The sequence below is a fragment of the Petromyzon marinus genome, chromosome 47 (genome assembly GCF_048934315.1).
Source record: "Petromyzon marinus isolate PM22_M1 ecotype Great Lakes invasive population chromosome 47, UKy_Petmar_22M1.pri1.0, whole genome shotgun sequence".
In the NCBI taxonomy this organism is placed as follows: domain Eukaryota; kingdom Metazoa; phylum Chordata; class Hyperoartia; order Petromyzontiformes; family Petromyzontidae; genus Petromyzon; species Petromyzon marinus.
This window is the reverse complement of record NC_133713.1, coordinates 3,186,637-3,201,617: the sequence shown is the minus strand read 5'-3', so window position 1 is coordinate 3,201,617 and position 14,981 is coordinate 3,186,637. Positions and strand designations below refer to the sequence as shown.

The window sequence follows — 14,981 nt, the reverse complement described above, 5'->3', positions numbered from 1 at the left end:
ACACTCGAGACGTAGAACTCCTGAGTGCACACCTGGTTTCCGAGACGGACCTCGAGGGAGATCCTTCCTAGCAACCCCATCCCGGCTCCGCTCGCTGTGTGCAGCGCGCAATCCGGGGCCGGCAGGCGGCTCACGTCAACCCCGAGCACGCTGCAGTGCGCGGCGCTCACGAGTGAGGCTACGGCCCCCGTGTCCAGTAGGATCCGGGTGCGCTGCCCGTTCACCTGTCCTTCCACCAGTGACGTGGCCCCCGTGATTCCTGCCACCAGCTCCCGTAGCCAGTCGCCCGTCCTCACCGCATCCTTGGGTGTTGTGGCCGTGACCTGTGTGAATGTCACTTGCTTACCATTATTATTATCGTCGTTTTGTTTCAGGACCTCGGTGATTGCACCCCTAGGTGGTCCACTCTCTAGGGGGCGTTGGCGTTTAACCCTTCGGTATATCTAGCGCGGGCGATCTGTGGGCAGTCTCTCATGAGATGCCCCTGACGGCCGCACATATAACACGCCCAGGGGGGGGTGGCGGCTCCATAGTGGGCACCCTGCCCGCTCCCTCTCCCCCCCGTGCGCCGCTGCCCAGACTCTGCTTCTAGTCGGGCTACCCACCCAGCTAGCCCTCCCAACTCGGTCTGAATCGTCTCTACCGTAGTCTGCAGCGTAGTCACATGTGCCCGTACTTGGGTTACGTTGTTGTCCACTTGGGTTACTTTGTTGTCGATCCCCCCGATGCCCGCCTGTATCCCCGCTACCCATCCCGGGGTGGTCTCGCGGGATACCGGAGGCCCCCTTTCCCGACCCCCTACCATCCTGGCGAGCTCCTGTTCCTCCTCTTCCTCCTCGGTGGACAGACTTGCGATGGTGCGCTCCCGTCCCAGTCCTCGGAGCTGTGCGCGTTCGCTAGAAATTCTTTCACATTTGCGCGCGCGCTCGACAAGGGCATCAAAGGGGAGGCGCGTACAGTTCACGTCTGGCTGCCACCACGCCGTGCGCGTTAAGTATCGCTGGATTTTCTCTGCGGCCAGCTCCTCAATCGCTTCCGTGGTGTACCTCGGGCGTGCAATCTTTGTTAGCTCACGCACATCCTCGGCATAATCGCGCAGGTCCTCGCCGGGTTGGCGACGGCGTGCCTCTAAGGCCGCTTTTGCCTCCTCCTCATCGCGCGTACCGAAGCGCAGATCAAGTCGGCGCATCAGCTCCTCTAGCTGTGTCTGCGCGCTTGCGGGTAGGGCTTCCACAAAATCGGCTGCCCGCCCATCCAGATTCATATTAAGTTGACGTAGCGTCTGCGCGTCCGTCCACCCATTAATTTCCTTAGCCCCTAGGACGTTGCGGGCAAATGCTCTCCACGAAGGTGTACCCCGGCCAGTGAATATATGCCTTATTTTCGCGTGGGGTAACGCGGGGGTTCGTACCGCTTCTGACGCCATAATGTTAGGGTCGCCGGCCCCCGGGATCTCCCCTGCCTGCGACCCTGTCCGCGAAGTCCCGACGCTCCCGGACTCTCCACTAGTGTGGGAGCTGCCGCCGCCGCACTCCTCCCCGGGCGGGGAAAGGTCGTCGCGCTCCTGTTCCCCCCCGTGTGCTGTTCCCCCCCGAGTCCGGGTTTCCGACCGGTAAGGCATCACACTCGACCACCCTGGGGCCCGCTAGCGCTTCGCCGGCACCCAAACGCGACGCTCCCCGCCCGCGCAGTCCCACGCCCCAATCACACGCGGGTAACCGGGGGGTTAGAGGTCGGAGGGTAAGCGACGTCGTTCGTGCTCACTCCGACGATTGGGGGATTGGATTAAACGGGTTTAAAGGGCTATGCGATGGGCATGCGTGCGAGACGGGTATCCGCTCGCAACGCGGGAGTCCGCAGCCGACGGTTTGTAGCGCACACACTCCACGCGGCGCCGCTCCACACACGCGGCGACCACCGAGAACAGCAAGCGCACCCACGCTTCCACTCTCTTTCCACACCCTCGCAAAAACCACCACACCAGTCTGTTATGTAACGACCACCGCGACAGCAAGCGCACCCACACTTCCGCAAAAACCACACCAGTCCGTTATGTAACCGCCGACGATTTATTCCACCGCGTCGGCGAGCCCTTATTTAACCGAGTCAGTCGGGATCAGCGGGGCAGGACCAATCTATCTCTCGATAGTCAGCACTACACTCTACCTGTCCTTCTCCCCTTTACCCTCTCCGGTTTTGCTAAGCTAAGTCCCAACTCCCTCTCTCTCTCTCTTACTCACGGTTCGTCGTCACTGCCGTCTGGTCTTTGCGGCGCGTCGATACGTCCCACGGACGTTCGCGCGGCTGGACTCGGGAGTTGACGGGCCTGGGGTTGACTCGAGTAGCCAGAGAACCTTTTTCCTTCGCCCTGACCCGCTTTATTCTTTCTACATCAAAGGGGCTACCTGGTGCCGACTCGCGGGCCAATCAGCTCGCTGGGATCACCCGCCAATCGGTAGGCCCATCTGTATCCCAGCATCCCCCGGGCCGTTGCTTTCAGCGACGTCCGCATCTAAATTTACCTGCTCAGCGGCCCTCCAGCCAGAGGACGACCCTGCTTTCCCGCCGCTCGTGGCTCTGCCCTCCTACCTGCCTGCTGACCCGTGTGTGTTGTGTGTGCTGTCTACCCGCGGTGGCTCGGCAGCCCCGTCGTGACCATGTAATTACAACCAAAGTCACGGCGCCGCGGTGGGTGTTAGCGTCGGGGGAGACCGTCCAATTCCCTGGCTGCAGGAAACCGTGAAGATTATCCCTTTACGAGGGCTTCTGGGTGAAAACCTGTCGGCCAGAGTGTCTCCCCACGCGCTCTAATGGTGGGGGGAGTGCGTGCGTGTGTGTTCCGGTGGGGGGGGGGGGTGGGGAGGTGGTGGGGTGGAGCAATGTCGGCCTCGCCGCTCGGGGCGGCGAGATCGCAGGTGGGCCACCCGCCGATCGGCTCCGTGGCGGCGGCATCACAGTACCAATTACTGCTCTGGCCCATGGACTAAATAGCTCAATTACAACCACTATATTTGAATGCATTAATTCTGCGCGTAAATATACAATGTCCAACAGTGTGTGGCTACAATACCACAAGAGCTCCATGATAGAGTCTATTAAGCCTACAATCTCAATTTAATTGCCAGCTATGGGGAGCATCACTGGCTAGTGATAGCTGAACCGATCCTGCTACCAACCTGCACTCACCAGCGTGATGAAGTATGGCTCAACCCCTAGGAAATGTGTTTTTCGCCACACACTACACAATACATCTCACCACATACGCTACACTTGACACCACACTACACTATTCATCAAATTGACTTTATTATACACACTATACGCTACACCACATAAACCACACAGTACACAATATACACTGTACAAAACACTATTCAAACTATACTTGACACTTCACACTACACTATATATGACACAGACTGTACTATCCACGTTATTGCACACTATACACCACACTTACAGACACTACACTATAAACCACAAACTACAGACACTACACTATACACACCACTACACTGTATACTGCACTGCACGACACACTCCACACACAATATTCACTTTACACCACGCTCCAGTACATTACACCCCAAACCTAAAACAATACCGTAAGCTCGTAAAGGACGACCCCTGTGGAGACAAAGCGATGAATGAGTTCACGTGCAAGAGATGGACGGACGGTGGGAGCGATGGACCGTGAGCGAGGGCGACTGGTGGACGATGCCTTCATCCAGCAGTGGAGAGACGATGGCAGGAGCCGACTGCAACGCGCGGCGGCACTCTCCCTGATGATCTCCCTCATCCCTCTTGAGTTTTGTGAATCTACAGAGGCACAGAAATCACGGCCACATTCCCCGAAACCCATGAGACGCGCCGGAAAGTAAGAAGCGCAAATCTGGTAACAAGACAAAGATCCCCCGTGCAGCCTGTAACAGACTGTTGGGGCAAGTGCTGTTAGAGCGAGCAAGCAGCACCTATAAAGGCCGGCAGGGCACACGAGGGGGCGGGTGGTCAACAACCACGCCCGGCCGCCTTTGTCTCCGCAGCGGCGATGTTCACTGCACACCGCGCCGGAAATTCATTTGAGGCTGAGTCGACCTTGGGGAGACCCAATACCGGTTTAGATAATCGTCACCTGGTGTTGGTGGTCGTGAGCGGGAATCGAACTCGGTTGGCCGGGTTCGTAGAGGCAGCGCGCTAACCACTGCTCCACCGCTCTACAAAGACAAAGCTCGCCCGTGTAGCCTGTAACAGGCTGTTGGGGAAAGTGCTGTTAGCGAGTTGCACCTAATGAAGTCTCGAAACTGCACACGGGGAGGTGGGTTGGTCAGCACCACCGCCCGGCCGCCTTTGTCTCCCCACACACACGCACGCATACCGGATTGTAAGATGCACCCCCGACTTTTGCTTCACACTCGTGGGTGCTGGCCAGAGAGAGAGAGGTGGCGTCTGTCGTGTGTGGGGAGGGTGGTGCAGCGGTTAGCGCTACGCTGCACTACGAACCCGGTGACCCGACCACGAGTCCCGATCACGGCCACCAACACCAGGCGGCGATTATCTGAACCGGTCCCGGGCCTCCCCTAGGTTGACTCAACCTCAAATGAACACTTGGTGCGGCGTGTAAACATCGCCACTGGGGAGACAAAAGCGGCCGGGCGTGGTGTTGGCCACCCCACTCCCTTGTGTGCCGTGCCGGCCTTCATAGGTGCTCGCTAACAGCACTTGCCCCTACAGTCTCTTACAGGCTATACGGGGGATCTTTATCTTGGATCTCGTTTGACCCCAGGCTGAGTGGACGCGACTCCGCCCTCCAGTGGCCACATTGGTTAATTTTACTCCGCCTGCTCCATCATCAGAATGAAACTAAAACTAAACTATTTTTTTTATGTTGCCAGGTAAGGCCTGGCTGAGCTTCATAGCTCTTTTTCAGAAGCGACCTGGCCACAGTTGATAGCTCAACGAAATTGATTATTATGTGGACAATTTATAGCAACCAAATACTCTAAACGCATGTTTCTAAATGTGAAGGGGACAACCGGAGGACCCGGAAAAAAAAAAACTACGCGACCATGGGGAGAGAGACACGCAAACTCCATATATATAGAAGGCGTCAGGGTCGGGATCGAATCCACGACCTCCTGCATACCCGGCGAGGTAGTTAACATCTCATAGCCACCGGGGCACTCAAAATAGGTGGGGATAAGGGTCCATGTGGGGCGGGGGGTTCAGAATATTTTAACCGGTTCTGGGCATCCCCTAGGTCGACTCAGCCTACAATGAGTACCTGGTTCCCTGTGTGAACACCATCATTGCTAATATAAGGAGCCAAGAATGTGTCCCGCGCGTGACGTCACTCCGCGTTGAGCAGCCCCCGTCATTAATAATCATGAGCAGGTGACGTCACTCAAACTCGAGCAGCCCCCCTCATTAATAATCATGAGCAGGTGACGTCCTCCAAATGGACACCCCCTCCATTATTATTACCGATGATAATGAGCATCGCTCAGAATCAGCGCAAGTGTGTACGTTGAACTTTTTTCGCCAACCGTGCTAATCGGAGGTTGCAGGGGAAGCATAACAAACTAAACACAAACAGCAGCTTATCAAACTATGGGATCTTCCATATTGTTCATTATTTTAATCCAATCTACGTCACCTGTAGCTTAAATATTACTCTTAGATATGCATCTCTACATGTCAGAAAACGTCATTTTGGACAGCACTCGATTACAAAATACATTGTTTATTGGGTGGGGTGTTGAAACTAATCCTGGTCCCATTACCGCCGCATCTTCTCCACTCACCTGTAACTCAACAGATTTCATAAACAGACTGGGTACCCGCAGTAGCCAGAGGCAACGCATAGAGCGGTGTCTTGTGGAGACCGGAGGCAGCGGTCAGGAGCGGAGATCCAGCTCAAGCTCGAGTGCTGGCCTCCCAGCTGACGTTCAGTGGAGCAGATGTGCTGGTGCAGACATGGAATCGGTGGAATGTGTGTGTGGCAGGATTGCTTTAGGGCCATAGGCGTGAGTGAAATTCTGACTTTACGCCCGATGCATGTGGCTTTGTATTTCTTTTGGGGGTTGTTTGCCACGATTTAAGGTGCTTCTCACATCTCTCCCTTTGTGTGTGTTTGTCATTGTTTGCACTCACTGAATGAAGTTGAATACAAAATCTGACAGCCACAGGAACAAGTTCAAGATGAAGTAGGACATCGGAGTGCCAATGATCTTGTATGTACTCACTGAATGAAGATTAATACAAGATCGGACACTCACAGAATCAAGTAAAAGATTAAGTAGGAATGATAAAATGATAAAATCGTACATTAGCATAACATTGATTCACTAGCCTTTTGCCCGTGCAAGGACGGGTGTATTGCAATTTGCAAGCGAAAAGCAGAGCGCGACGTGATATTCACTGCATCAATGCGTGTGCAATTTGTAAGGGCGCGGTGACACAGACCTATTTCATTTCAAGGATATAATCTCTTGTTCATCACGACCTTTTTACTTTGATGTCTCAACAACAGCGTTACGGAGACCACGTGACGTGATGAGGGCTCTGCCTTTGTAGTGAGGGTTGTAAGTTGACGCCGAGGAGGAGGGAGGAGGCACCTCGCCCCCTCCATGTGGAGTGACGTCACCCGCTAATTATTATGAATAGGGTGAGCGGGTGACCATTTGGAGGACGTCACCTTATAATGATTATTAATTAGGGGGGCTGTTCGATGTGGAGAGACGTCACCTGCTCATGATTATTAATGAGGGGGGCTGGTCGACGTGGAGTGACGTCACGAGCGTTGTACGCAGACATTATTGGCTCATTATAGTCGGTAATAATAATGGGGGAGGGGGGGGGTGTCCATTTGGAGGACGTCACGGACTCATGAATTTAAAGTCAGACCCCCCTCAAAAATGACATCACAAAGCTCTGCCCCTCCCCCCACCAAAATAAAACATGCTTCAAATCGTTTTAAACTATTGTCATTGTAGTGCGTATTTAATGTGGCGCTGCACTCTGATGTTGTAGGAGAAAACATTTATTAAAAAGTATATTTAATTAAGTAGAACGTGTTGACTATATTTATTTAAAGTTGCGCATTTTGATGTGACGTCACATTTCTCAAACCCACCAACCCCCGTCGTCACACATCGTCACAAATGTCTGACCCACCCCACCCCCCAGGTGCGTGACGTCATTTACGGACGGTGATTAGTAGGGATTCCTTATAAACAAGGATATTGAGCTGGGCGCCGGATCGGCTGAGCGGCATCGATACAATTGACCTCGATTAACGATCCACAACACCATACATAGTCCAGTGCGTACTATTATTGAAACCGTTCATTTTTAAATCATCCGATTTACACCACAGGTGTCTCCAACATCTTGATATACAGTCATATGCTGCAAAAATTGAAAGTAAAAATGGTATGCGATTGACTTGTACATTGTGTATCGCGATTCAGCTCCAGGGGTTATACTCATGAATGCGAATCTTTGATGCACAGGCTACCGAAAGAGGTCAGTGTCAAGACAGTACAGGACAAACGTGGACAATCCATTGGGTTGATGTCAAACCGGCATTCAGACGTCAGTAAAGCCGCACCCTCGGTGCGAAACGAGTAGCTCTGTCATTTGTTGAACATTTTCCCTCCCCAAGCGGGGAGGTGCACCATTCCCGGAGGTACTGCAATACCGGGTTGATGCGCGGAGTGGACGGAGCAAGCCCCTATTCCATCTCCCTGTCCCAAAAATCAATTTAATATAAGGTACCACAATGTGGTACGTATCAGATATTAAACTGATAAGAACAGATACTACACTTGATCTTAGCCAAAAGGCCGAGAAGCGATAACTAAAAGCGGTCGGTGGTGGGGTACACATACCCACAGAAAGTCTCTCTACGCTATGGGGTCAAACCATGATTATCGGAAAACAGCTATCATCACATGTAATACATCCAACTACGCGGAAAAATTACATATCGTAAATAACTTGACTTAAAATTTGGGACCTGGAAATCTGTTTGCATGTAAAATGTAAAAGAATATTGTTGTTAGAATCCCGCGCAATGGCCTATGGGAATTATGTCATTACGGCCATATCGCCTTGCGCCACTTGGTGGCGTGTTACCCACGTGAGTGTTTGAATAGACTGATGTTTGTAATCGATTCTCATGTTCAAGATAATTAATCTAAGCACTTTATATTTTCATGAATGATCCTACTTACACTACACGTGTTTAATAATAAGTACAGTACAGCATATTGTTAGAATCCCGCGCAATTACTTATGGGAAGATGCCAAAAGTTATCTATGGGTCGTATCGTGGTGAATTCAAAACGGATACATTACATGTAACACAATCTTAATTGTGGTTTTAAAACGTTGTATACAGATCTACATTATATTGTATATTTAAATTCGGGCATCTGATTTTCATAGCGAAAATATATCATTACAGCTAAATATTAGCACCCTACGCAAACGCTCATTGGCATTAGTCGGTACCGCCTTGCACCACGTGGCGGTGTTGCTGTACCACCCGTGGGCGTGATAAGTCCTGGACGAAGTTATAAATTGATATTTTAATAAATTATCCGATTTACGGTCAAGTAAAACATCCCCAACCTCGTGTGTAAGCGCGTAGTATCACTATTGGGTAAACAGGGGGCGGAAGAGTGGCTACGCCGATGTTCAAGGACTATGGCCAAAGGGGCCATCGGTGATCTCTGGGATAACGGATCCTGGGACACAATCCCCAGAACCCGAGAGGGGGGATTGGGGGATGACGTCACCCTTACAGGACCTGGTGGAAGGTTCTGGAAGGCGGGGCCAGGGCGGAGCAAGCCCCGGACCTGCATATAAATTGGACCTCTGAACGATAGAGTCAGTCACCTCCACTCCGAAGACCTGGGCTGCAGCTAGGACCCTGGACCCCAAGCTCCGTCGTCCTTCTAAGGACCGGAGCTCAGTGAGGCCAATGGTCAGGGCCAGAAGACCCTGGCAGGGTCGGGTCAGCAAAGCCTCCCCTAGGGCCCAGCCGGAGGATGGGAAATTAGCAGGGTCCCAGTGGTAGGTCCGTGCAGCCCGGAGGCCATACCTCCCCAGGTATCGATCGGGTAGGGACCCTGCAGCAAGAGTGCTAATAAATATTGTGTTGCCTCAATTGGTGTCTTCCCTGGTTTTTGAACCACTATATATGTAAACGCGTAGCGATTTGTACATTAAACTCGAGGCGTATACTCACGGACTCTCTCGTATGTCAATCTTTGATTTAAAAAAAAAATCACACAGTCGAAGGGGCCGTCCATAAATGACGTCTCACGATTTCTGACCCCCCCCCCCCCCCCCCCGTCGGCACACGGCGTCACAAAAAGTCAGACCCCCCCCCTTCAAATATGACATGCTTCAAATCGCTTTAAACTATTGTCAGTGTAGTGCATATTTAATGTGGCGCTGCACTCTGATGTTATAGGAGAAAACATTTATTAAAAAGTCTATTTAATTAAGAAGGATGTGTTGTCTAGATTTATTGAAAGTTACGCATTTTGATGCGACGTCACATTTATGAAACCCACCCCCCCTCCTCACACATCGTCACAAATGTCTGACCCCCCCTCCCCCTAGGTGCGTGACGTAATTTATGGACGGCCCCGAATGGCGCCAACGGAACATGACAACCGAAAGAGTTCAATGGAGTCAGACAGCACAAAGGAGGACAATCGCATGAGGTGAGCCAGGAGAGACCAAAACGGCGTGACAGATGGCACACGTGATTCAGACGCAATACAAACAGGATGCCTTGTCTCTCGATACGCAATGCGCTCACGTTCGCGCTAATATGTAACGAGGTTACGTGCTGTACCGGGCGAGGTGACTTGTCAACAGTTGCGAACGGAATCACAACGTTGATGCCTTCTTACATTTGTTAATATTTTCCCTCCCCAAGCGGGGAGGTGCACCATTCCCGGAGGTACTGCAATACCGGGTTGATGCGCGGAGTGGACGGAGCAAGCCCCTATTCCATCTCCCTGTCCCAAAAATCAATTTAATATAAGGTACCACAATGTGGTACGTATCAGATATTAAACTGATAAGAACAGATACTACACTTGATCTTAGCCAAAAGGCCGAGAAGCGATAACTAAAAGCGGTCGGTGGTGGGGTACACATACCCACAGAAAGTCTCTCTACGCTATGGGGTCAAACCATGATTATCGGAAAACAGCTATCATCACATGTAATACATCCAACTACGCGGAAAAATTACATATCGTAAATAACTTGACTTAAAATTTGGGACCTGGAAATCTGTTTGCATGTAAAATGTAAAAGAATATTGTTGTTAGAATCCCGCGCAATGGCCTATGGGAATTATGTCATTACGGCCATATCGCCTTGCGCCACTTGGTGGCGTGTTACCCACGTGAGTGTTTGAATAGACTGATGTTTGTAATCGATTCTCATGTTCAAGATAATTAATCTAAGCACTTTATATTTTCATGAATGATCCTACTTACACAACACGTGTTTTATAATAAGTACAGTACAGCATATTGTTAGAATCCCGCGCAATTACTTATGGGAAGATGCCAAAAGTTATCTATGGGTCGTATCGTGGTGAATTCAAAACGGATACATTACATGTAACACAATCTTAATTGTGGTTTAAAAACGTTGTATACAGATTTACATTATATATTTAAATTCGGACGTATGATTTTTATATCGAAAATATATAATTACAGCTAAATATTAGCACCCTACGCAAACGCTCATTGGCATTAGTCCGTACCGCCTTGCACCACGTGGCGGAGTTGCTGTACCACCCGTGGTCGTGATAAGTCCTGGACTAAGTTATACATAGATATTTTCATAAATTATCCCATTTACGGTCAAGTAAAACATCTTGCTATGCGGTCACATTTAAAAGCTTCGGAAATGCAAATCGTATGTAATTGTGACTTATTTTCCCCAACCTCGTGTGTCGCTGTACCAAGGCCGTAGCCATGGAGTCAACATTGGGGGGGGGGGGACCAAATCTTCCAGGGGGTCTGGTCTCCCCCCCCCCCCCCCCCAGAAAAAAATCTAAATTTGAAAACGAATTTCCTGCCATTTCCTGCCTAAAATATATAAAAAAAGTTCGCTACCACATAGGATGGACTTTATTTTTACAATAATGTCTAATAGTGTATTGTAGTACATTGCTCTGTTTTTACCTTTTTACCATTCTTGTTTCATTGTATGTAATGGCAGAGATCAGGGATTGATAAAGTACAACCATAACCACAATCATATAAACAGAAATCTATTTTATAGCAATATATTGGGGGGGGGGGACATTTGACCATATTTGAATATTATAATAACGGCCTTGCGCTATACTCCGAAACGTGATTTGATTAACTGTATTTTTTACCTACGTGACTTTACCGAATGAACCAAAGAGTATGGATCATTGCAGTCACGAAAACTTCAAATCTAGAATTGCGCTATACTATATATATAAACGCGTAGCGATTTGTACATTAAACTCGAGGCGTATACTCACGGACTCTCTCGTATGCCAATCTTTGATACAAAAAAGTCCCACAGGTTAATGGCGTCAATGGAGTCAGACAGCACAAAGGAGGACAATCGCATGAGGTGAGACCAAACCGGCGTTACAGATGGCACACGTGATTCAAACGCAATAGAAACAGAACAGGCTGGTGCACTCATCCGAGGTGTGTTCTCTCTGCACACGCGATGCGTTCATGTTCGCGCTAATATTTAATGAGGTTACGTACGAGACACCGGTTAAACATATTCGCTGTACCGTGCGTGGCGACTTGTAACCCAGTTGCGCACTGCCTGCTCACAAAACGTTGACGCCTGCTAACATTTGTTAATATTTTCCCTCCCCAAGCGGGGAGGTGCACCATTCCCGGAGGTACTGCAATACCGGGTTGATGCGCGGAGTGGACGGAGCAAGCCCCTATTCCATCTCCCTGTCCCAAAAATCAATTTAATATAAGGTACCACAATGTGGTACGTATCAGATATTAAACTGATAAGAACAGATACTACACTTGATCTTAGCCAAAAGGCCGAGAAGCGATAACTAAAAGCGGTCGGTGGTGGGGTACACATACCCACAGAAAGTCTCTCTACGCTATGGGGTCAAACCATGATTATCGGATAACAGCTATCATCACATGTAATACAACCATATATCAATATTATAAGCATCATTAATAGATTACTTAAAATATATATTCTTTTTTTTCGAGAACCGAGCAAAACAATTATTACAAACCGGCGCAAAGGCTTATGGGAGTCATGGCAGTGTATATCTACGCTATGGGACGCAACCACTCTTATTCGTATCACAATAAATACTCAAGATGTTATGACATTCTAAACAACTTTACATACAATACTTGAATTAAAAAAGCTACTTTTTGTTCTGAAAATATTTCATTATAGCAAATTATTAGCATTCCGCTCATGTCAGCGCGGTCCATTCCCGCCTTGCGCCACGTGGCGGCGTACAATGCGCACACATCACCACAACGTGCGCTTGGTAATAGAATGTACCGCAATGCGATTCAAATCCGCTCCTTTTAGCTGCACGTTATCCCACATTCAAGCCCAGCGCATCTTGAGACGTGGTCACATTGAAGGGCTTCAAGTAACAAAAAATCGCACGTATTGTAGCGACATTTTGTTACGATGTTGCTGCTGACCTGTAAGCCTCTCCACGGAAGGTTCGACTCGCTCTTTCTCTTCGGAGTTTCTCTGTTCTCTCCCCGTGTTCTGCATGGGTTTCTTCCGGGTCCTCCGGTTTCTGTCCATAGCTGAAAACCCCACACAATGTAACTCGTATTGGCCAAACATCCCAATGCTGAGGAATTACCTGCAACTTACTCAATTGGGAATAAGCATAGCTTCATTGCCCTAGACTGTGACAAACCTGGCATGACCCTCCTAAAAAGAAACGTCGACGCTCTGGTAGGGTGGTAGTAATAATTAATAAGCTGCGTACCTGTAGTGACATTGGGGATGTCACTGTATGGTGCCGGCCCTAGAGGGCCATGGCATGCGATGTACTTACATCGCGGACAGCGTCGTGTGTGTTACAGAGTGTTGCCGGCTTTGCAGGCTTCGGGCGCAGAGGACCCGTCGACCGGACGAAGCCAACCTCGCTAATCGGATCTCCCTCAAGTCCACAGCTCGCTGGGCAGCATGCCCTCCTTGGAGTTGAGCGAGGGGTACAGATTCTCGTCGGCCAGGAAGCAGAGCGGGAACTGCACGAGGAAGCCGCGAACTTTCCGCAATTCTTCCGCGGCGAGGCCTGGCTCGGCGGACGCCAGGCCTGGGCTTGCCTGCCGCTCGCGCAGCTCTCCGTAGTTGCGCACCTCGTCTGACGGGAGGCAGCGGAACACCTGGCAGCAGTGGGGTCGGAGGTCACGGGAAAGGACGTTGCCTTCTCGACGAAAAAAAACGTTAATTCACAAGTACGCGTGTATTCGCGGCATTCTTGTAGCCAGGCTTAATTCGCCACTCGATATTTTCCGCAATGCTGCTAGGCTGCCTTGGAGTAAGGTTATTCGGTGTGCAATGACACCGATACACATTCTTGCTTGACTAATAGCCTTTATTGTGGACACCAATACTATTCTTTGGGCCCGGACATCGGTTCTTCATGTACGAACTTCGTCTTCTCTCCAAGCGTCCTTTCCCCTTGCGCTATCCCCTTTTATGTCCCTCAAGCCTCCTTTCTGGAAGGTTCGCTCACTCTATTTCCCTCGGCCAATCCCCGTCCTCCTTTTCCAATGGTTATCAACCGTTTCCCCGACAGTCAACCCTCGTTTCCCACCTTTTACGTTTAAATTTCTCCTCCAATCAGTTTAAATCTCTGACCCTAACCAATCCTCTTTGAGGCTTCCCTGCACCAATCAGAGGCATTGACACACTTCCTGACTGTCCGTTTGCACGCGTACCATGTCAGGTAAGTGGTCTGTTTTCAGCCTTTACAGGTGTAAGGCACTACTACCATTACCACGAGAAAACAAGGTACCGCCTATTCATAATAATCATATATTACGAACCTTATATTCCTATGAATGAAACGAGGCAAAATACAGTTGGTAGTACGGTGCAGCTACAGGTGCACAGAGGAAGGTACTAGAGAATGTATAGCAGCGGATAGAGAATGGACATCACCTTGTCGTAGACCATGGCGTTGCGCGCCGCCGTGGTCACCCACACCTCCTTGTAGAAGCGGTCGCACACGGGGTCACTAACGTCAACTGTGGCATCGTCCGACAGGCCCAGGACCATGCTTACGACACGGGACACAAGGGTGAGACACAGAAGGGAAGAGGGCTTCTTTACAGTCGTTGCTCAAGTTTTAAACGGCACATTTTATTCACGTCATAAACGAATCCACGAGACGGCAGACGTATCATGTGCTTGCACAACTGCACATCAGAACTTGTCTGCCCCTCAGAGGGGGCGTACCGACAAATGGAATGTGCCGAGTAATGGAGCTGCAATTACGTTATCCACGAGAGGCGCAGGCACGACACTGAACGTGTCTCCACCCTCACCGGAAGCAGTGCGTGCGCAGGTGCAAGGCAAAGCGCCCGGCTTGGTAGGGCCGCCCGTCCATGGTGGACGGCACCATCTCGCTGTCCTCCACCATCACTGCTATCTCGCTGTCCCTGCGGCCCAGCAGGCTGCGGTCGTTGATGTTGGCAGAGCCTGCAAGCGCGGCGGCGTTGGTGGTGGTGGTGACAGAGGCAAGGGATCAAACCAAGGGCGGGTGTCAAGAGTCAGAGGGATTTTTTTGTGGCGAGATGTTAACTAGCTCGCCGGGGTATGCAGGAGGTCGTGGGTTCGATCCCGACCCTGACACCTATTGTATATTTGGAGTTTGAATGTTGTCCCTGTGGTCGCATGGAATTTCTCTGGGTCCTCCCGTTTTTCCC

At 50.3% G+C, this 14,981-nt stretch overlaps 1 protein-coding gene and 3 non-coding genes across 4 annotated transcripts in view; all 4 read right to left on the bottom strand.

Annotated features, from left to right (window-relative positions):
• Window positions 1–7,665: 7,665 nt before the first annotated feature.
• Window positions 7,666–7,856, bottom strand: LOC116952645 (U2 spliceosomal RNA). Its single transcript, XR_004404489.1, has one exon. It is a non-coding gene; the product is annotated as a U2 spliceosomal RNA (small nuclear RNA).
• Window positions 7,857–9,957: 2,101 nt separating this feature from the next.
• Window positions 9,958–10,148, bottom strand: LOC116952646 (U2 spliceosomal RNA). The gene has a single exon (XR_004404490.1). It is a non-coding gene; the product is annotated as a U2 spliceosomal RNA (small nuclear RNA).
• The window catches only part of LOC116952528 (phospholipase D1-like), a 35,612-nt gene continuing 30,592 nt past the window's right edge, over window positions 9,962–14,981 (bottom strand). The window contains exons 25-27 of the mRNA XM_076074272.1: window positions 14,601–14,754; window positions 14,215–14,332; window positions 9,962–13,433 (exon numbers count right to left, since the gene is read on the bottom strand). Of these exons, the coding sequence (XP_075930387.1) occupies window positions 13,209–13,433; window positions 14,215–14,332; window positions 14,601–14,754 (497 nt within the window). The 3' untranslated portion in view covers window positions 9,962–13,208. The remainder of the gene's footprint in view (window positions 13,434–14,214; window positions 14,333–14,600; window positions 14,755–14,981) is intronic.
• Window positions 11,917–12,107, bottom strand: LOC116952647 (U2 spliceosomal RNA). The gene has a single exon (XR_004404491.1). It is a non-coding gene; the product is annotated as a U2 spliceosomal RNA (small nuclear RNA).